The 24,061-nt window shown below is 43.8% G+C and overlaps 1 protein-coding gene across 1 annotated transcript in view; it reads right to left on the minus strand.

Moving 5' to 3' along the window:
* The window catches only part of PDE2A (phosphodiesterase 2A), an 818,679-nt gene that overhangs the window by 182,714 nt on the left and 611,904 nt on the right, over positions 1-24,061 (minus strand). The window contains exon 10 of the mRNA XM_075593270.1: positions 21,026-21,100. Within this exon, the coding sequence (XP_075449385.1) occupies positions 21,026-21,100 (75 nt within the window). The remainder of the gene's footprint in view (positions 1-21,025; positions 21,101-24,061) is intronic.

The following is a 24,061-nucleotide window of genomic DNA, read 5'->3' on the forward strand; positions in this document are numbered from 1 at the left end:
AAAATAATAATTTTATTGTTCGCAATAAGAAAATATTTTCTGCTAAATATTTTTCAACTCCCTAGGAGAAGTAGTTACTTACAACCCCTCCACTAACATCTCTTTCTTTAATGCCCCAAGGGAGAGTTTCCATAATAAGTAACCAGGAAATAATTAACAATTGCAACAATTCTAAAAAGGACAGCTTTGCGTCTACATCTCCTACCTATTTAGATTGTAAGCTCCTGGGGCCGGTACCTCCTTCCTATTGACTCCTTTTGTCTAGCACTTTATGTCATTCAACGGTACTATCCCCCCACATTGTACTGCACTGCAGAATATGTTGGCGCCATACAAATAAAAGTATTAATAATACAATAAATATAATAATAATAATAAATCCCATAAAACTTTTTGTGGAACAGTTTCCAAGGAAACATAAGGCATTCATTCGAAGAACCCTCCGTCATATATTAAAGAGGCAGTTCCGTCCACTTGTTTTGGTTTTTTTGGCCGTCCCGGTTTTTTTTTTTTTTAACTTGTATAGGAAACAGGGGGGTTTCCGAAGCTGCACCACGTTAATTTCAGTTCCGGGGAACCCCTTCTTCCCGATATAATGTCCCCTCCAGGAGAAATACAATGGAGGTTTAAATCACCCAAATCACGCGGGCCAATAAGAACCCGTGAGGTTATCAGTCGTGCCTTCCTATTGGCCCACGTCATGTGGGCGATTTATACCTCCGTGGAGAACCAGCAGCACCTTCTCCGGTAAGAATCTCGGGAAGCAGGCGATACCCGAAGTGGAAATTAACATGGATATAAGGGCGCCCCAATATGATTAAAAAAAAAGTGATGGGGCATATTCTATAGAAAATCCTCCAGAAAAATGTAATCATGAAGGGAAAAAAGCAGGTGGTATAGGGAGGGGGTGGGGGGGGGGGAGTCCAACTCACAGAGGAGTAAATGGGAGTTGCCAAGGCAACAGGCTCAGAAGCCAGGAAAGGGAGTTACATTTGTAACAACATGATCTCTGAGGAGTGACAGCAGCCACATAACACGGAGAAACCCATACAAGGGCCAGAACAGTATATATAGTAATTCCTCTGAATTATTGAACTATAGCTGGGCTTCAGTTTTCGCTCTCTCTCTTTGGCCACTAATCAATATACTCCACGTAAGGCTCTGAGCATTTGATTAATATTTTGCCTTATCAATATTTTTGTGTTTTAACATTAATATTTTTTCTTACATAGAGCCGACAGTACACATAGTTTTGAAGGCACGGTGAGGCCCTGCCCCAGAGAGCTTGCAATCTAATGGTGGTGCTTGAGGCAGATGGAGATAAAGTGACTTGACTATGGTCGCAAGGAGTGGACACTGGGATGCAAACGAGGCGGCTTCAAAGTCAGTGTGTGTACTCACTGAGCCACTTATTCCTTCCCCTTCATTCAAAGCTGTTGTACCATGCTAGTTGCCGAGTTCTTGATTGATTGATGATTAAGCAGACACTCATGTAACCAGGGAGGGCGTGTCAGTAACCAGTCATTGAACACTACATTTCATACACTTAAACTAAGCATGGCAATGTAGTTTACACTGGTATGCAGATGTGATGAGGAACATTGTTCCACCAGATAACACAATATATCCTGGTACAATTTAGAACATGACACTTTCCATAGGAATCAATTGGCGTGTTGGTGCAGATTATTACAATATATCGAACCACTGTTACAATGAAGCATCAACAGAAGGAAATCTGAGGTAAAGGCAAATCAGAGGACACTCCCCAAAAGGCAACTCAATCGTAAGACTAAAACTGACCAACGCACATGAAAGGGTAAATACGTACAACATGAGCTGTCAGAGAGCCAGTCAATATATCAGAACAAACTCCGCCCGTTGTCAGGACTGCCCACTGGGTGTATTTAGAAAGGATCAGCAATTCTGTCAACTGTAAAATCCCCCCATCAGCTTTCTATGGCCAGTTACTGAAATGCCCATTAAGAACTGATACAGGGGGACGTGGCTTGAAACCAGAGGAAGATGTCCGTGTTGAGCTGAAACTCCCTGGCAGAAAAACACTAATCCAAAATCATCTTAATGCATAACCCCTTAAACTGAAGCATAAATTAAAACAACTGAAAGCGGACATCATGAGGATCGTTTTGATTCGAGACGGGCGAAACTGTCAAAATCAGTTTCCCGGAATTTCCGGGCTTTCCATTCAAGATCCGTTCCGCAGTGTAAAATCCGCCGACAGAATGTTCCAGTTTAAATCCATGGGGGTTAATCCAAAACCACCATTGGGTACAATCAGCACGGAATTTAAGAATCCAATCTGTGGATCCCGCAATCCGTTGGAGGATTTTAAGAATCCAATCTTTGGATCCCGCAATCCGTTGGAGGATTTTAAGAATCCAATACGTGGATACCGCAATCCGTTGGAGGATTTTAAGAATCCAATACGTGGATCCCGCAATCCGTTGGAGGATTTTAAGAATCCAATACGTGGATCTCGCAATCTGTTGGAGGATTTTAAGTACACTCTGGGGATCTCACAATTTGTTTAAATCCCCCATCAGATTGCAGAAGCCACGGATCGGATTGCCAGTGCTTAAAAAATCCTCCAACAGACTGCGGAGGCCACATATTGGATTGTCAGTGCTAAAAAAATCCTGAAAGACGAATCACCCTTTTTGAGACTGCTTCGCAGGCCAACGGAACCGCCCGATCCAAGGTGGATCCAAATTTGCCCATGTCTAATTTGAATAAAAAATGTAAACATACCGGACACCTTTCAGCTGAACCGTACAATATTGTATGTTAAGGCCTAGCTCGCACGGCCAGATGGTTGAGACATTGACCCCTAAAAAAATCATAGGCTGCCCCCTCCCACCCACCCCCAAGTCAGTCCTATACCTTCTGGATGGATTACCACACAAGTGAGGGTGAACAAAGAACAGCACAAATCCAGCACCAGCAAAGGATCGAGCAAAGATCAGAGGTCAGATACGGACTAAAACCATGGAAATGACACCTCAATAAGTTGACAGGACATATGCTCAGAATTACTCACTATACTGACAGTATTTCAGCTAATGGAATGCAGTGCAGTTGTGTCAGTGCCATATCTATATGACAGCCTGTTTCTTTCTTATCTCTTATGCCTTATCTCTTATGCTGTGCACAATCTGTGTGAACACTTAAATCTCTTAATAAAATTGTAAACAAAAAAAAACTGATTCAGGATATTACCACTTGGGGCCGGATCCATAAAGCTCTGCTATTGACTCTCTCACCGACGTAACACTAGTCATGTAAAGCTAACGCAAGGCAGTACTAATGCCACATGCCTTAAGCCTATGCTAATGGGATCAGCAATGGGTGTTGTTTTTGTGTATAATTAGCTTTGTGGATTTGCTTGAACCTCAGAGAATATAACGTCCGTTACTGATTTTGATAACATGACGTTATGAGCCTGGACTTAACAGAGCTCTCTGATCTGAACCTTGGTGAGTTATTCACTGTATGATTTCATAGTGAGGACGATTGATCACCATTGATCATGGTGAAGTGCAGGGGTAGCCAACCCCAGTTCTCAAAAGCTACCAACAGGTCAGCTTTATAGGCTATCCCTGCTTCAGCACAGCTTGCTGGGTCTTTAACTGAGCCACTGATTGAGCCACCTGTGCTGAAGCAGGGATAGCCTAAAAGCTGACTGTCCCGGGACACCAGCACTTTTAACACAGTTATACCTTTCTGGGATCATTTACTAGGCAAAACAAGATAGTGGAATAAAATGAGGTTTATTCGGGTAAACCTGCATACACACAATGAAATACAAAATACAGACAAAATACACAGTTACTTGGGGTCTGGGGGTGAAAACTAGCCTCAAATAGGTGCAGGGCGCCTGCTTTACCCTGACCGCTCCACGTCCAGGAATACACGGTACTCGTTTCCTGGAGCAAGTAACATTGTTCCTCAGAACTTGTCCTCAGCTAGGCTATGCTTCTCCTGGCACCTCAATGCTTAGTGCTTTGCTATTGGAAAAACCTGCCGGTGCTTCACTGGAGCAAGTCCCAAGATTGATGTAAGTCTGAAAGACTGACAGAGAGAGATAGAGAGCTCTCTGATTGGGCAGTCCCTTACATAGACCTTGGTGTCCTATGTCTAACATGGAAAAGGGACTAGCGGCCAATCAATCAGAGCGTGGGAACTTTTCCCACCAGCCAATCAGAACAGGGGCTCATCTGGCTGCTGATGTCAGGGGGGGAGGAGAGGAGGAGGGGCGGGGCATGCCAAGCCAGCCTGAAAAACCGGGTGAGCGGGAAATATGAATTAGCCAATGGGAAATGTACCTACAAGCAGCATCTTCCCCCAGCTAACCCATTGCCGGCTCTACCAAGTCTGGCAGTCACAAAGGGGCCCCAGTGGGGTGCCCCCTGTTCTCTGGAACTGGCACTTAGCCTTTCCCTTCTCAACAAATGGTTCTCTCAACTCTGGACATCCATCCTCCTTTGAACTTCAATATCTATGCAGACATCCTGGCACCTATGTAAATGCCCAGGCTGTCTGCATAGACACTCATACATACTATATCAGACATTAATACCTACAGTATAAAACATTATAAAACATACTTTAATAAAGTATAGACCTTGGGGAACCTTATAACTGTGAGGGAAATGGGTCTTGGATACTCGAAAACCAGGATTCTGGAGGGACACTAGAGAGCCCAGGTGTAATTCACCTTGCTTACCCACAAATCATGCCTGCACGTCGGGGAGAATTACAGGACCTCTGCAAACTTTGTCCCCCGAACTCCTGCAAACAAAAGGAATACATTTCGAGCCAAATATCCAACCTAAAACTTACACTCTTGAAGTTTCATGTCTCTAGGACACTGGGAACACGAAAAGCCTACAAATAGGTCATGTTTTTACTCTGCTTTAACATTGGGCTGGAAAAACAACATGGTTGCAGAGCACAGATTTCCCATAGACTTCCATTGAACTTCCATAGCCCACCCCGTCCTTATTTACAGACGGGTACCCGCAAATTATACAATATTTGCAGGGTGACATAACAGTACTACCAGCTACCCCGGTCAGCAACACTTAAAACACTTTTTAACCCTAGTTACTCCCTAATATCCAGTCTGCTTCATTTCCTGCTCCCAAAGTCCCTGTCCGGCAGCTATTTCCTAACGGGAAACCTAACTATACCTGGCATCCCTAGCTTACATTCCTGCAGGGGATCGTAAAATGGGAACAGAAATATAGGGAAATACATCAAGGCGCACAACTAGACCCAAGAGCGGACACTTCAGCCCTTGATATACGGTTTTCGGGGCAGCCAGCCGGGCTCCACCTTTATTAATGAAGGACGGCTACCCCCTACCGTCACACTGACCTATTGCTAGCTCTTGAGAACTGGAGTTGGCTACCCCTGGTTTAGTGAATTGGAACACACTGGAGATAAGAACCCATCAAAAAAGTATTTGCAATTTGAAATACTGTACACAGGCCTTATCACTTGTGGTATTTATGGTAGGAAAGGATGTGTAATATGTCAATACTCTGGTATGTTACACAAAAGCTTAAAATAGTCTATCAATGACTATGGAGATGGAGAGAAAACAAAGGTTTTCTGTTGAAATCCTTATTATATTTGTGCTGGATGGAAAGTTCACTATAACCTGATAACATGCATAAAATAAACTGGCAATCAGTATCCTAACAGAAATATGTATAAAACCTGACAATCTCAGGAAGAGAGGAATTTATAAGAAATTGATATTATTCTCAAATAACAACAAAAATTAGTAAATTTATAAAATATACTGTTTATGTGGCCTGAGCTGCTCAAAGATATGATTTGGAAGCAAATTGGCCAATTTAACATCTTGGATTCTAAACAAAACTGACAAATAAACTGCAGCCCCACCAACATGTACAACATGATAATAAGTACGCTTTATATGCTACAGATGTAGCCAGACTTATTGCAATGGTCGAAAAAGGCAAAGTCCGCGGCTGGAGACAGTGTCTGCCATTCTCTCTCCCTCCACCCATGCAACGGTATTCCTCAGGTGCGGCGACCACAGCTGCTCACACTGCTAGATCTGCGGCCTAGAAAAGCAGTGGTTGGGGTTCTAGTCCTGTGGGGTCCGACACCGTTCCAGTCACTAGGCTTTTCAACTCTGTATAGTTGGTATGAAAATACTTTACGGAAGTGTGGCATGGGACTCATTTGAATATACTTTGCATAGACATTATCATATCTCCCAGCCAGGTACCTCAGGTGTGCTGCTTTTTCGCCACAGGCATGTCTCAATAATTAATTTGGAGGGGCGATTGAGGGGATAGAAATACAACTGGAGATACTACTAAAATGGTAAAGTCTCTCACTTGTAATGGCGGTTTGGCCTTTTTGAGACTGAGCTGCATTCCCGAGGCGCATTCCGCATTCCGCTGCGGATCCAAATCCACCCAAAAAATGTGCCCACGTCTACTAAAGAGGGTCTGTAACACATATATTTTACTATATGCAAAGAGTATATTACCAATAAAATGTGTATTGTTGGATTTTGTGTGTATGTATATATATATATATATATATATATATATATATATATATATATATATACACAGTGTTCGACAAACCTATACATTTGCACACCCCGGGCGAGTGGATTTAAGATCGTTGCGAGCTCCTATTGGTCCAAGCAGCACACGTTTGGTACTAGGTGGCAAGTAGATTTTTTTGTTCGGCGAGTAGATTCTCTGGTGATTTGTCGACCACTGTATATATATATATAGAAGTGGTATTATATTGCACATAACCAGCTGAGAGAAGTCATCATACTCCCAGAAGCTTTATTTAGCTGAAAGCTCTGAGCTTCAACCCCTGGCAGAGAGAAGTACAAAAGGTCCAGCCGTATTTTATAGGTATAAGCAGTGGTTGACAAATCACCAAAAAATCTACTCGCCACACAAAAAAATCTACTCGCCACCTAGTACCAAACGTGTGCTGCTTGGGCCAATATTTACTCGCCCGGGGGTTAAATCCACTCGCCCGGGGCGAGCAAATGTATAGGTTTGTCGAACACTGGGTATAAGACATAAAAACAGGTACAGTACAGTATGAAACTGGCAAAATAGACAAAGGCGCTATTCATTCAGCTGTAAAGCTGTCTTCTCCTTGTGAAAAGAATGGAATTTCTATTCAATGAATGGTGCTAAAATCTTCCCATATGGTGGGGTGACTGCTTCACAGCATAATGACCGTAGGACAATAAAATGCTGTTCTGCCGTAGTAACTAAATGGGCACATTTACCAAGATTGTATGTTGTACGTCAACATTTCAGTGCTAGAAAGTAATACAAAAAGTTGGAAGCGAAAGCCCCTAATTGTATGCATTCCAAATCCCAAAAACGAAAAAAAACACGTAACTTTTACCATCAACTAACTGAATGAGAATCCGTGGGACAGAATCCTAAATATTTATATTCACAACAAATAATTTATGTGAGTTAAAATCATAAGGGAGACCTCAGAGGAAGGAGTCACTGATCGTCTACTGCAGGGGCGGCCAACTCCAGTTGACTCAAATCAAGGGGCACCAACAGGTTAGGTTCTCAGGATATCTCTGCTTCAGCACAGATGCCTCAATCAGTAGCTCAATCAAAGACTGGTTGAGCCACCTGTGTTGAAGAGCCACCTGTGCTGTCTTTGACTGAGTCACCTGTGTTGAAGAGTCACTTGTGCTGTCTTTGACTGAGCTACCTGTGCTGAAGCTGGGATGTCCTGAAAACCTGGCCTGTTGGTGGCCCTTGAGGACTGGAGTTTTCCACCCTCAGAAAACTGGGGAATAAACTGTGGTAAGTGTATTAAACACTATATACAGTATTGGGACGAGTGATGGGCTCTTTTGAATGATAACCCTAATAGATTGCTCTGTTTCACGGTAATAGTATAATCTGATGGTAGAAAGTGAATTTGCCAGAAACATGGGACTGTTTACATTTTAGGCTGGTAGCCTGAATTTATATGAAACATGCAACAGTTAAACTCATGGTGTGAACTGGCTACAGGAAGGGGAGAGAGCCCCAGTCCAAATTATGTCTGTGTCAGGAAATGTGTGGTCTGAGGGCAGATTCTGGGAATATAACCCAATTATGCTCATCATGTATTATATCATCAATGTATTTCAGCAAGTATTATATCAGTTTGCAGCAGTAGATGCAAGAGTTCTGGCCTATGGAGGTAGGAGAAATAATCACTGTTCTAAGCAGTGTACCAATAAACTGTCTAAAGGGAAGTATAAGTGATGCTGCAATGTGTGCGATACACACAGGTTCTTGAAACGAGGGTTCTAAAAGGTATGTTAGTGTGTAACAGGGGAGTTATCCCTGTTCAGGAAATATACCTCTAATCCAGCAGTGTGGTGGTTAACTGCTGGTAGTCAATTAACAAACACCACCTGCCTGATTAGGTTGCTTAGAAAAGCCTGCCCTTCAAACAGAAAGGGAGATTGTGCCTGAGTCTCACAACTTGTGAGACTGACCACGGGGACAGATGTCTTGAGCCTGCCAGAAGAAACAGCAGAGCTGCTTTCAAGACACAGGGGAGACTTTCTCTCCAACTACAAGGAACAGATAAGACTTTCCTTTATAAGACTTTTTATATCTGCTTATTTCATGATATATGTATGGGGGCTGGGAGACATGCTTATCTAGAGGGAGTTGTGGACTGCATAGTTTTCCCTAGAAATACTCCCAAGTGAATAGAAGCTTTGTTTACCCCTTGTTTGGATGGTTTCCTGATGTTAAGGAAACAGGCGCAATAAAAGCCTTATTTAATTTCACCATAACAAGTCTCCCTTGCATACCTCTGTGAGCGTCCGCCTACATGGAACTGCATTAGGCAGTGAGGCATTTAAAGTGAGCTTTTAAGTGATAAATACAGTTAGACTACAGTTAATATACTCACTTTCTTCATGCAATGACCAATAACCTCAGCTGATATGACATGGATCTAATTGCATTCTCTTCACAGGTATGTTCCTGATGCTGTGCAAATCCTGTGTAAAAGCCTGACTGTGGCCTTGTAGAATTGATATAAGTATGTTCCTGATGCTGTGCAAATCCTGTGTAAAAGCCTGACTGTGGCCTTGTAGAATTGATATAAGTATGTTCCTGATGCTGTGCAAATCCTGTGTAAAAGCCTGACTGTGGCCTTGTAGAATTGATATAAGTTAGTATGTTTGAATGTAAAGTTTTTTTTTTTTGTTCCCTCTTAACTCTGTGCTGTTAATTGACCAAATGGAACAAGCTGACTGTTTTTTCTGTTTAATACCAACACCTTTGCTGCATTGGGCAGGAACTGCATTAGGCAGTGAGGCATTTAAAGTGAGCTTTTAAGTGATAAATACAGTTAGACTACAGTTTGACTAGAGGTGACTGGATCTACTGCACACTCTTTTACTCAAGACAACAAACGGTAAGCTATTCAGATCACACTATGATCCCAAGCTTGCTAACCTGTCTTTTTCAACCCCCCACCCCTTTACAATTTATTTACTGCAGCCTCTCCCAAAACTGACTGCACAATACACTGAAACCCTGAACTGACTCTAGCATTGCAATACAGCTAAATATTTGACAAGGAACAGGCCCACACCTGCTGTTAATCTGCTCACATTCACTCTGCTCACAACAGCTCCTTGCAGCACTGCCTACCTCTGGCATCATGAACCTGCTATGTATTTTAACTTTTTTCTTTCTCCTGGCCTCATGGAGATGTTACTCCCTCTATCCACTACAAACTCCTCCATCCTGGCCCACACCCAACATCACCATACACCCTGGACTACTCAAAAGCCTTGCACTATCTACTGAATGTTGGTGGAGAGCTCTAAAAACCAGCACACCAACCACTGCTCACTCTAATGGCAAACACCACAAATCTACAACTTGCAAACAACTAACCAAATTTCTACTCATACTATTACTCTCTTTAGCAGGTGATATTGAACCTAACCCAGGTCCTCCCATTTCAGCTCTGTCCCATGCCCCTGAGAATTCCACCTTTAAATTCCAAAAAGGGCTATCTGTCGCCCATACAAACATCCGGAGCCTGCTGCCCAAACTGGATGAACTAAGGGCATGGTGCCTTATGCATAAACCCAAAGCCATCGTTCTTACAGAAACATGGCTATACCCTAAAACCCCTGATGCACATATTGCCATTCAGGGATACTCCATTTTTAGGAGAGATAGGTCAAAGAGAGGAGGAGGGGTGTTATTTTATATTGCAGACACCTTACAATTTACACTGTTAAATTGCCCACCAAGCCCACCCTCTTTTGAAACTCTAGTTGGCAAAATCTGCCTCCCCTTTTGTAAGCCCATCTTGCTCGCTGGCATCTACCGCCCCCCTAAAGCCCCTCTACAATCCTTGACTGATATCACCCAATTTCTTGGCTCCATTTCCTCTCTGAATGAGAAGAGTGAGCTGCTAGTTCTAGGGGATTTCAACTTCAATTGGATTGACCCTAAAAACCACAAAATCCAGATACAACTCAAGTCACTTAACCTATCGCAACTCATTTCCCAACCCACACGAATAAACCTGAAGTCGCATAACCATTCCTTGCTAGACTGGATTCTCTCCTCAAACCCCAGCAGAATCCAATCCTCTGGCATCCTTCCTGACATTTTCAGTGACCATGCAATAGTGTACTGTGTAAGGAAAATTAAACCGCCCCAATCAAGCCCTAAAGTTCTCCTCACTTTAACTTTAACCCACAACAGTTTCTGGATGACCTGACCAACTGCCCATGGCACAGATTCGATTTAATTCCCGGCCCCGATTCTGCGCTCGACTATTTCCAATCCGAGTTCTTAATACTCTGCGATACCCATGCTCCACTACGCAAAATAAGGGTACGGGGGGCCCACCTTCCATGGGTTACAACTGACCTTATAGCACTCTACCAGTTCAGGGATGCCTTGTGGAAAAGCTACAAAGTAACTGGCACTACCAAGGATCTCAATCACTACAGATGCATGCGGAACATGTGCACAAGGCAAACAAGGCATGAAAATGCACAATATTACTCTGACAATCTCCACCAGAATACATCAAACCCAGCTAACTTCTGGAAGGTTATCAACAATATATTCCAGCCTCCTAACCATCAACAACCAAGTAATATCACTAAGGGGGATATTACTCTGACAAACCCCACTGACATCGCAAATGCATTCAATGATTACTTTGTCGGGTGTGCCACTAACTTATTAGCGAAACGTAGCACACCCCCAAACATGAATCTCATCCTGGGAGTTTCCCTACAATCCCACCCCCTCCCAACACTGCCCACAATTTTCAATTTAGCCCAGTATCTGAAGAGGAGATTACACAAGCGCTCCTCAAACTAAAACTAAGCAGACAATGTGGACCCGACTTACTACAATCTAGGTTCCTACGACTTGGTGCCCCAGCCATTGCCAAACCAATTGCGTCCATAGTCAACTCTATCCTGTCTGCAGGCCATATCCCTAAGACCTGGAAAACTGCCAGAGTTGTCCCAATCTTCAAAAGTGGGGACAAAAACACTGTCTCAAACTACAGGCCAATCTCACTTCTCCCAATTCTATCCGAAGTTATGGAAAAATGTGTCCACTCCCAATTAATCGATTTCTACACCAAGACAAATTTCCCTAGCCAATTCCAGTCTGGGTTTCGTCCCAAACACTCCACCGTAACTACCCTGCTAAAAGTTTGCAATGAAATCCAGTGTGGAATGGAACAGGGACAACTCACTGGTGCAGTATTCCTAGATTTTGCAAAGGCTTTTGACACAGTTGATCATGTTATCCTGCTTAACAAACTCCAGAGCTCTGGAATAGGGAAACATGCTTTAAACTGGTTTCAGTCCTACCTATCAGGAAGATCCCAACATGTGTCCATCTCAGGCTCTAACTCCAACCCCCTGGATATCACCTGTGGTGTCCCGCAAGGCTCTGTTCTGGGGCCCCTACTCTTCTCAGTGTTCATTAATGATCTTCCCACAGCTTGTAAGGAAGCCTCAATACACATGTATGCAGATGACACAATCCTATATGCACACAGCCATAGCCTCTCTGACCTTCAACACATACTTCAGTCTGACTTTTTGAGACTCGAAAACTGGATTTCCCAAAACAAACTGTTTTTAAACACTGACAAGACTGTAACAATGGTATTTGGGACCAAGACTAAATTTGTAAAGCTTCCAGTGACTGAGCTCCTGATTAGAACAAACGCTAACACCACCCTAACACCTGTCACTAGTTTTAAATACCTGGGCTTATGGTTTGACTCCCACTTAACATTCGGGATGCACATTGATACCCTGACAACCAAGACCTATGCCAAACTAGGGGTACTTTACAGGAACAAATCCCCCCTAAGTCTCCTGGTCAGAAAGCGTATTGCACAGCAGATGCTAATGCCAATTATTGACTATGGAGACATAGTATATGGCTCGGCTCCTCAAACCCACCTTAGCAAACTTGACACCCTCTACAATTCAATTTGTCGTTTTGTTCTCCAATGCAACTACAACACACATCACTGCGAAATGCTCAAAGAACTAGATTGGTCATCACTAGAGTCTAGGCGCAAAGTTCACCTTTCCTGTCTCACCCTCAAATACTTTCTGGGCAAGCTACCCAGGTACCTGAACAAGCTCCTCACCCTTACCACATGCAGCACCTATCACCTGAGATCAGACTCCAAAAGACTATTCATGGTCCCAAGGCTCAACAAAGTATCCGGACGTTCCTCCTTCTCCTTCCGTGCACCCCAAAACTGGAACAACCTACCAGAGACTCTCATATCCACCACCAGCTTAAGTTCTTTCAAATCTAAGGCTGTCTCACACTTTAATCTGGTCTGTAACTGTTTCATACGCTCATAATATATATTTTCTTTAACTGTGCACGCAATGTCTTGTATTTAATGTATACCTTGTTCATTTATGTAACTGTACTTGTAACCATGTATTATTTGTTTTACTCTGTGCCCAGGACAGACTTGAAAATGAGAGGTAACTCTCAATGTATTACTTCCTGGTAAAATATTTTTATAAATAAATAATAAATAAATAATAGTGCGAGTGTGTCCATACTGTATCTGGTCTGACACCTCAAACTGAACGCTGAAGTTGAAACCGTTCCTGCTTCAATTATTTCCTACATCAGCAAAGTGTCTAAAGAAAATCATCCATTTGCAACAGATGTAGCGGGTATGTGGTTTAGGCAATATATACTGTAGTACAGAGAACAGCTGCTGCTCAGCACAAAGCGAGATTGGTAGTGTTTAGATCAAGGTGAATGCGGAATTCAGGAGTGATTGAATGCAGAAAAAAGACAGGCTCTGTAATGTTGCGCTCCCGATCCAGAGTCGTGGGTGAATTCAAACTTAAACTTTATTAGGAAATGCAATAAAATAGGTGAACAAAATATAACTATAAACAAGAACACAGATATTAAAATTAGTCCAGGGTAGGTCTAAGAGATATGTATCAGAACCATGGATAAAGCAGCTGCAGGCTGTACTATAATGGCAGTACTCACAGTGATTGGTGAGATCTAATAGTAATTTTCCAATTAGAGTCTGCTTATATCCAGGTTTGATGGTAATATACATAGTGTGTAACGGGGGTTAATCTTTTTGGTCTTTGGAATTGATTTGTAGATTTACCAATTCAATATGTACAGACCGAGAAAACCTAGTAATTATAACCAAGTAGATAGATAGTGGCACATGCAGATCTATCTGGGGCATACATTTAGCTTATGGTGCTTACCCTGTGATCCTTACCATATTCCCATATGGATTTAGATTTCACCACAGAAATTCACATACAGAAATACCCTGAAGAAGCTTTTTGAAGCGAAACGCGTAGGGTAAATTTTGGGTCCCCTGTTGAATTCTGTGAACACTGACACAGAGGAGTGCGAGTATCCGGCTACAACCACAGCCACAGTTGCAAGGTGTAAACTCCAGCGCACAGGCGCTACCACGCCCCCTGATGCGATCAGCGGGTGGCGTGGAGGTACGGAGCTACAGAGCGTGCTGCTGTGTAAAAGAAACCGGAGAAAGAACCAACAAACCAAGAAAGCGGTGTCTGCCGACATCGAGCCCACCGCTGTACCAGGATGTATCCAACAATGCACTGTACTCTGCAAAATTAACCGTTTTCTCCCTTTATCCCATCCAATCGGGTTGGACCATCACCCCAGGTTCCGACCAATTCTGGATTCTCTTAGAGATATCTCTCTCAATTTGTATTTGCACCATTCACTTATTTAGTCAGTTTGTTATATCTTTCTTATTTGCGCTTGGGTCACTTCTTTTTTTTTCTTGTATTCCCGTTGTGAGGATCGTGTGTGGGACCTCAGACACAGAGCTGCACAATCAAGGAATAGCATTATATGTTTCAGCACCCATATGTGCGCAAGTGTGGTGTTTTCGGTGTGTGCATTAATTTCTTGTCATATATATATACATTATACATTATATTTATATATATATATATATATATATATATATATATATATATATATATATATATATATATATATATATATATATATATACACACACACATATATATATATATATATATATATATATATTTCAAATAATTCTCTAAAAACAGGGTAACATGGTCTTTTGTAACCTTTTTTTGAATATGTCTTTTGTGCTAATGAACCTAATGTATTTCTGTGTCCCGTCTTATGTTTTAAAATGTGAACTGCTGGTTTGGGTGCACACCTGAAGTAGAACGCTTTTTTGCATCCTTTAATTTGCTCTATCCTGAACCTCCTCGGAATTCCTGTTACAAAGTGTTAAACTGATGTAAAGAGGAATGGAAGGTGTAATGAGACTCTTCAACTTACGGCCAATGGAGGCTTTTAGAGTGGCCATTGGACTGTCTGCTTCTGCTCATTTCATTGTGGCTTCCTACATAACTTAGTGCCATGTTTTACATTGGAAACTCACTTGTACGCGAAGGTAATATGGTACAGATGTTATAAACGCCTGTAAAAGGTTTGAATTATAATCATTTGTAAGTCTTTAAATGTATCCAAAATGACAATACGATATCCTTGTGGCCCTTTGGAAGCTGGTTGAAGAGTCCGACTCCTGATGTATAGCATTTGTTTGTGCAGTCCTTCTTCCTCCTCATCACACACTTCATTGTACAGGATCCCTATTTGACAGAATCAGGCTCTCCTAAATTAGGTACAGTACCAAGAATGTACCGTATTTGCCCGATTATAGGGTGACCCTGAAGATAAGTCGACCACTTCATTTCAATACTAGCTGGAAAGAAAACAGTTTTCCTTATTCTGCGACAAGTAAACAATGTGACCAAAACCTTGTATTGTACCGGACTGAATGACACACAGGAAATGTTCCAGGTAACTTTGCAGTGTGAACACAGAGGAAGGTCAGATCATCATTGTGTGTATCAGTGAGCCAGAGTTCTCTGTAAACATAATTAAGCCACGTTTCCTATTAATGTATATCTACCCGCTTATTTGCTCTGCCAGTTGGTTAATCAGCCCAAGCGCCTTCCCTCATTAATGCTGTGCACTTTTTGCATTTTAAGCTGCTGATTAGAGGAGCCATGTTCTGTCTGCGCATGCGTTCCTTTTGGTCCTGTGTACTGTAAGCCATCAACACAGCAGCCGCCTGCGCATGCGCAGATGGAACAGTGTGTTAGCAGCAGCGAAAATGAGCGGAGCCCGATTATAAGGCGAGTGTGCGCTTTTCAACGTTACTTTATTGGGAAAAAAAAACTCTCCTTATAAAATCGGGCAAAAACGGTATTACTTAGTAGCAGTGGTAGTAGTGATGGTGGCGCCGCCCTCTTACTCATCTATTAGATTGCAGCATTATACTGTCCTTTTCCCAATCACTCCAAATATATATATATTTTTTCCTTTTCTTTTCATAAACGACAGCGAGCACTCACGGCGATCCAAGAGAGGTTTATTAGTGCAGTCTATTGGGTGCCATTTGTGTGTCTAAATTGAAACATCACTAAGTGTCAGCTGTGAGGCAGAGAGCTGAGAAAGCAGGGGTTACTAGCAGCAAGTACCAGCATGTACCATCGCCAGCCAGGACATTCTGTGGAGGAATCTCTAGAGCCGAATCGGAGGCAACACAGTGCAAACATCCCACATCCGGTTGCGGTCAGTGTGGAGTGCCGGGTAGCACACCAGCAACCACGTGGAGTCCCCTGCTGAGACGGAGCTTGAAATTGTCTCAAAACCTGCCTGTTTCCTAGCGTCACTTGTGAGTGAGCATTTTTATACTTGTCCAGTCCTATTAAATTGTTTTACTTGAATACACTAGTGTGCCTGCGCTCTTTTTTGTTTCTATAATATATGTATGTATGTATGTACATATGTATGTAGCACCCTTGCTAAAATCCCCTTGCACTGCATGTCAGCCCTGGTAGCTGCAGCAGTGCCAGGGTTAAACAGCCCTTACAAGGCTATGTGAGGAAGTAGAAGTGGCTACTATTTAGTATCTAAATCAGGCCTGCACAACTCGTAAAGCGAGAAGGGCCGAACTGCTCCAAGGAAAAAAAGTTTGGGCTGCAAATCATCATCAACATCATCATCATCATCTCTCCTCCAGCACTTCATATATCTCCCCCAGAACTCCTCACTATCAACCTTTGCGATACTCCCCATCTATCTCTCATACCCCCATCTCTCCCCCTCCACATCAAACACACAATACCCCCCCTGCAACTCACATACGTCTCCCCCCCTGCACCTCACATCCTTCTCCCCCCCCTGCACCTCACATCCTTCTCCCCCCCCTGCACCTCACATCCTTCTCCCCCCCTGCACCTCACATCCTTCTCCCCCCCTGCACCTCACATCCTTCTCCCCCCCTGCACCTCACATCCTTCTCCCCCCCTGCACCTCACATCCTTCTCCCCCCTGCACCTCACATCCTTCTCCCCCCCTGCACCTCCCATCCTTCTGCTCCCTGCAACTCACATCCTTCTTCCCCCCCCCTGCAACTCAAATCAAAAGAATGTATAATTTCTAGGGGACACACATACACACACACGACTGACAGAGTGAGACTCAGTGAGCAGCGTGGCACCGCAATGGAGGACAGGACAGCACCAGGTGAGGCAGTGACATGTACCTGGCTGCAGTAGAGACTTCGACTTTACTTGCGAGTTGGGGGCACTTGAGGGCGCGCGCGCGCACAGCACGCTCCACCACAGTCATCCAATCCTCTGCCGCAGAGGAGCTGGCTGTTTTACTTCCCACTCCGTCCCACGTTGCGAGCGGGGGGGGGAGGGAGGGAGCGGGCCCTGCGCATGCGCGCCGTGAGGGGAATCGCCGCCATTTTTCAAACTTTTTTTTAAAATTTAATTCATTAACTGTCGCCCGACCGGAGTCATCGCGGGCCGCACAGAGAGGCCAGGCGGGCCGCATGTTGTGCAGGCCTGATCTAAATGTTTCCCTTCAGGTGCATGCTGGGCCCCGTGACTTCTGCACATTGCCAGAAGGTCACATGCTCAGTAGTGTGAGCAAGTGGCAACAGGTATTTCTTCCCAGATACTAATAATAATAATATTAATAATAATAATAGCTTGTTCTTGTATAGTGCTGCTAATTGAACGCAGCGCTTTACAGAGACATTTAGCAGGCACAGGTCCCTGCCCCGTTGAGCTTACAATCTATGTTTTTGGTGCCTGAGGCACAGGGAGATAAAGTGACTTGCCCAAGGTCACCAGGAGCCGACACCGGGAATCGAGCCAGGCTCCCCTGCTTCAAACTCAGTGCCAGTCAGTGTCTTTACTCGCTGAGCCGCTCCTTCTCCCTGGGGGCAAACTGTTGGCCACACCCTAGCTATAAAAGGTGGGGATCCACCCTTTTATGACCAGATGCTATGTAACATCAGTAGGATCCTGTAAGATCCAGGAGGATTCCAGAGAGGTCTCCAGGCTAGTCTAGCCGGTAAAACAGCCACAACACCTTTATTGGTTTCCCAGTTTAGGACAAATTCCCATAATTAGGGGGGCCCGCTAGAATTTGGACCCCGAGTAATGAGTAATCTAATGAGAAAAAAGGTTAAACCGGCGCCAAAGGGGGGTAAATACCAGACCAGTGGAGGGTGTGACAGTCCAAATACAGTCCTTGGGATGCTGAATAGTGATGATTTTCAACTCAGCAGTGCATATGTGGAAAAAGAAAAGAAAAGAAAAAGATAATGGTGCAGTAAATCAACACAGGGGGGGGGGGGGGGGGGGGGGGAAGATGCACAGATAATGACAATCAACAAACTGGACATACAAACATGAAACAATAGCACGGCCTAAATATTAATAAAAAGCAATTTATTGATGTGGAAAGTGCATGAACCGCATCCGGAGGGGTAAAATTACAACCCTACTCACAGAATGCTGGAAGGGTACAGGCAATGATCTGGTGCGTGCAGCTGGGCTCTCAAGATGGCGACCGGAGCACTTGGGCTGGCGTCTACACGTGACTGGGATGCCAGGCTGGTGACTCAGATGACGGGACCTCTGGGCGGACGTGACGTCACCTCCGTTGTAATTTCTCCACCGGCTCACAGGTCTCCAGTCCTCCAGTCCTCCTCAGCAGCCGCAATGTCGCCGCACCTCGGTTTAAAACACTTTTCGGAGACTGCAGATTTCTCCTTTGGAACTGCAGACTTCTTCCACACAGTGAAACACTCTAAAAACTTGGAACTTCCCAACGCGTTTCGTACGCATGCGCGTACTTTTTCAAGGGATGTTGATTTACTGCACCATTATCTTTTTCTTTTCTTTTCTTTTTCCACATATGCACTGCTGAGTTGAAAATCATCACTATTCAGCATCCCAAGGACTGTATTTGGACTGTCACACCCTCCACTGGTCTGGTATTTACCCCCCTTTGGCGCCGGTTTAACCTTTTTTCTCATTTGCTTCCCTGACTGGTTGTACTACCAGTCATCCACCTGGCTGCCTGAACATTTATTTAATTAACATTATTAGCGCTGTTTTGCACCTTATCTTTTTTCTGTGAATGAGTAATCTAAGCTATTAGAAGGGGTGGTTCCTTTAATCTAGCTTGCTAGAGAGTGGGCCTATGCCAGAATCCTTGAAAAAGAACGCTGCGACGTTCGAAATGCATTGGATGGGTCTTTTGCCACATTAAAGTGCCCTTTTAATCATTTTTTTGTTCTGGTTTCTTCCTGCTCCGTTTGTGCTGGTGCGCTTTTTGGTCTCCCTTTTCCCTATGCCAGGAGCCACCAGGGTTAAATCCCCTGATCAGCCCTCGGTACGCAAGAGCTCTAAGGAGAGTGAGTATCACCTGCCGGTAGCCTTAGAGGAAGCTAGGGTGCCAAATCTCAGACTGTGAGGAAAACCTGTCCTGTTATGGATATGCTGCTTTGTAAATAAAGACTCAAGTTAAAAGTTTCTGGCGCCTTTCTCTTTTCCTTTCATTAAGTCCTTGATTACAGCACGGACTCAGCAATGACACCCTGAGAGGATTAAAGTAAACGCTGAACCAACACCTTTGTGAGCAGGTAAAAACCCTGTCACTGTACACAGACTGTATTATATCCACCTCCAGTTAACTGTAAACACTATCCCTGCAGCCGGGGTCAGATAGGGGTGTGTGTGTATATGTATATATATATATTATATATATATATATATACACACACACACTGGCACGTTGCAGCAAGACATACCCAATGCACTAGTGGGGAAGGGCCATTGTTTTGAAACAGCCATTTGAGAGACTAGCTAACATGCTATTTCATCCAGGAAATTTGACCGGAAGTTTGGATGATTGACAGGAAGTTTGACAGCACGTTGTACATAATTGTTAGGAAGCTTGTCAGGACGTTGGGCATGATTGACAGGAAGTTATGGCCTTTGAGTGCCTTGCGATGTACTGTAGGTAGTTCATCATGGCTTCTGGCACCTTGGGTGACCCATGATGTAGTAGCTACTGTATGTCTCCAAAACAATGCTTGTTTTCTTAGTGGAAATCACGTCCTGCACGACTCAATCTGAAGAGATGGCGGATGAAAGGAGGATAACTCCTCCCCTTCTGTTACATCATCAGTAGCGGAGCAATCATGTGACCCTGTGGTCACAGCAGCCCTGAGGCCCCTCGGGCACTCAAAGGGGTAAAATGTTGAAAAAGAGAGCTGTATACAAGGAAGTAACTAAGATATGGACAACCTGTTGTATACAAGACACAAACATATGTAAACAGGAGCAGAAAACTGTCTACTGGCTGTCAGTTACCTGTACTTCCACTTTGGGGTAAATCGTCCAATTTGTGGGAGCTCACAAACAAGCCAACCCTCATACAGCACTGCCAGCAACAGATGTCACCTTCATGTAGGCTTGTTCTATGTATGGATCTGACTAAATCTAATCAAATGTTATCGATATTGGATCCTCCCTGTGCAACATACAGCTCAACCCCCTTATAACGCTGCGCTTGGAGTCCAAAGAATCACTTTGCGGTATAAGCGGATCGCGTTAGAAATAATGTACAATTGTATGCATTGTACAATAAAGTATTTAAGACACCAATAATAGTGTTCTAAAGTATTCATAAATATGAAAATTGGGAGCCACACTTGCATCGCGTTATAAGCGGATTCGCATTGTAACGGAGTTGAGCTGTGTGTGTCTTCTACCAGCAATATCATATATGTACATAGCCCATGTGCAGGAAAAGTGGAACATTTCTCATACATGTGTGAAGACACTTCTCACTAAGGAATATCTATCTTGAGATATAACTGTTTATTGTACATTTTTCAGTATTATATTGGCTTTGTGTGGAAAATCTGTAAAAGTTTGCTGATGGTTCTTTTTAGCTGTACTTTTCTCTTTGTTCTCAAACATAAATATATTGACCACTGAGCTGCATTGTATCGTGTTATTGTGTGATGTGTGTGCACTCACCTGACAGAACAATTGATGACTGTCCTCAGAGACAAGGAGAAGGCAGCAGCACGGGGACTGAGTCTCCTGCTCCAGCTATAATACAAAAAACACCAGGAAGGTCAGACAAAAGATGGCAAACCCAGGAGCAGAGGAAAATCTGTAGGCAGCTGTATGAATCAAGGAAAATAATGGCGTAAAAACGGGGCATTTTAACCCTACACCTGTGTACCAACGCATTTTACTCCAATTTTGCCCCATCTGTCTATTTTAAAAACATATGTAGGATTTAAGTGAAATGCTGCGTTAAAGTAAGGTTTTATGTCTTTACTGGCATGTATTCCGCACTTCCAGCTCACTCAGGGCTGTAGAGTATTTGGCAAACATCACAGCGTCCTCCAGATACCTGGAGGAACCTGACCTGGAAGTGTCACACTGGCCTCATGCCTGACTGAGCTTCCCGTAGGGAGCGTCTGGACCTTGACAGTTGTGATATGGGCTCAGTGAGAAGGTACATACTAATGTTATGAGCTAACATTTCAAATGCCAACGCTGGTTTTCACTGAGCCAGAGCAAACGGTATAACTTTCTTCTGTTAAGTAAACAGTTTTCTAATAATATCCCTGTTAATTCTCATCACACCAGAGATGTTTGTCCGGATTATAAGATCATGTCCCATTACAGTATTAAAGGTATGTCCTGGGGCAGGGGGTTCTCGAGGGCTGAACCGTGTTAATTTCAGCTGTGTGGACCCTTTTGTTCCTGAAATACTTACCTCTGAAGGTGCCCCCAGTACCAACCCCTGATTTGGCTGGTCAAACAAAATGGAGGTTTAAATCTTCTGTGGTCCGCCGGCCAATATTAAGTCAAGATATCATGTCATGGCTTCCTATTGGTCCGTTTGCCACATCCGATTTAGGAACCAGGAAGTAACAGCAGCACCTACTGAGCTAAGTATCTTGGGTACCAGGAGGTCCCCAGAGCTGAAGTTCATGTGGTTAATTAAGGGGGCCGCCTGCTTCAGAACTCATTTTTTTATTTTATTAGACTTTAGCAGGGAAGGCTGCTTTAAAGTAAAAGACTATTTGCTGAAGCGTAAGATGAGGAGCGTGGTTGTGTACAAGCTTGTGCTGATTTTTATAATACTCTACAGCAGCGGGTGGCCAACTCCAGTCCTCAAAGGCCACAAACAGGTCAGGTTTAAGGATATGCCTGAGTCAGCAACGGAGGCTCAATCGGTGGCTCAGTCAAAGACTGATTTCGCCACCTGTGCTGAAGCAGGGATATCCCTAATACCTGACCTGTTGGTGGCTCTTGAGGACTGGAGTTGGCCACCGCTGCTCTAGAGAAACCTCAGCAAAGCGGTCGTTCTGCGCAGGGGAAAGGAAGAATTCCTAAAAAGAAGTAGAAAGTCTAATGTCCATTGAACCTGAGAACCACAGACGGTCAGGCTCCTGGGTTCTGCGATTGCGACAAGGATCTGACCAGCCGTCAAATGTCAGAAATCAAAGAGAAAGCCCCCTAGTGAGGCGCAGGTCTGGACACAAGCACTGGCAGGGAGCTCAGTGAACGGGTGTTCAGAAAGACAAGTAATATGAAATAAAGTACCCCCAAAGAGAAAGTTAACAAGTAATGTTAATGGTACTGTAAGGTATGCAACTATTTCTCTGGTAATTTAAAAAAAATCTATTCCTACAGTAGATATCATATAATAATTGGACAGCCCAATCAATCCGTATTCTCTTTTGCTCCTATGTAATATACTGAAAATCCTCTTCTCCTATATCATGGAAGCTTCTGATCTCAGGCTCGGAGGCATCACGGACAGAGAAATCGCTTCCCAGTAGATTGAATTGCAGAAGCTGAGATAAAACGGCTATGATTGTTCTGTATATAACACCCACCAAAAAATATAAGCCCTAGACACGCCCCGGCTTAGTCTCATGGGTTCCCTGTGTGGTTAAACGCATCTGTATCAAGTTAAACCATTAAATCTGCTCTCCAGCATCATTTCAGTGGGTAATGATTCCTGCCATATCTGATCACAAATGTATGCATTTTACAGAATTTAGCATTATTCTGAATACTTTAGTCTACATTTAGCATACCCTACCCAAAGGGGAAGGGTAATGGGCCAGAGATGAACGGTTTGGCCTTTATAAACTGCTACCAGATTAGATGGGCCTCCTCCAGTATTCTTGTGCCTAGATCCAGTAACAGCTCCTAGTGAATTTGGGCATTAATGTAGGGTTTATGAATAGATGTAGCAGTCTTTATTGTTCCCTCTGTGGAGACATGGTGTGATACTGTACGTTGTGACATTCTGCACTGTGACAGGGTGGTTACCCTGTCTAAGAGCTTTGCACGGGAAACATATGTGTACCTCCTGAGTCCAGCAGGGAGCTGGTTAATCTCAGCCTGAGAGCAGGCTGGATTACAGCAGTCTGAGGGCTCTCTGATCCAGGGAGGTACGCACCCTGAAATGCTGCAGACAGACCACGCTACACTTCGACCCCCGCCCTCCCCCACCGCAGCCAGGAGCCAGCGCTCCAGATAGGAGCCAGATCATGGGAATACAGTGCGTTAGACATTAAGGAAGAGGAGTCCCTGCCCCGAGGAGCTTACAATCTAATTGGTAGGTAGGGAGAACGTACAGAGACAGTAGGAGGGAGTTCTGGTAAGTGCATCTGCAGGGGGCCAAGCTTTATGTATCATGTGTTCAGAATATCCACAGTGCTATTCATATGCTTCTTTAAGCAAGTGTGTCTTAAGGTGGGTATTAAAGGTGGATAGAGAGGGTGCTAGTCGGGTACTGAGGGGAAGGGCATTCCAGAGGTGTGGGGCAGTCAGTGAAAAAGGTTTAAGGCGGGAGAGGGCTTTAGATACAAAGAGGGTAGAAAGAAGGCATCCTTGAGAAGAACGCAACATCTCCCACATGCACCAATGCTGTCTTTCAATACTGCGGGGATGTCGTGATATTCTGAGATATGTTGGGGTATGTTACTGGGTGACAAATTGAGTTAAAAACCCTGCGGCATCATTTGATGCCAGGTTACC

Source organism: Ascaphus truei, chromosome 3 (genome assembly GCF_040206685.1).
Source record: "Ascaphus truei isolate aAscTru1 chromosome 3, aAscTru1.hap1, whole genome shotgun sequence".
Lineage (NCBI taxonomy): Eukaryota > Metazoa > Chordata > Amphibia > Anura > Ascaphidae > Ascaphus > Ascaphus truei.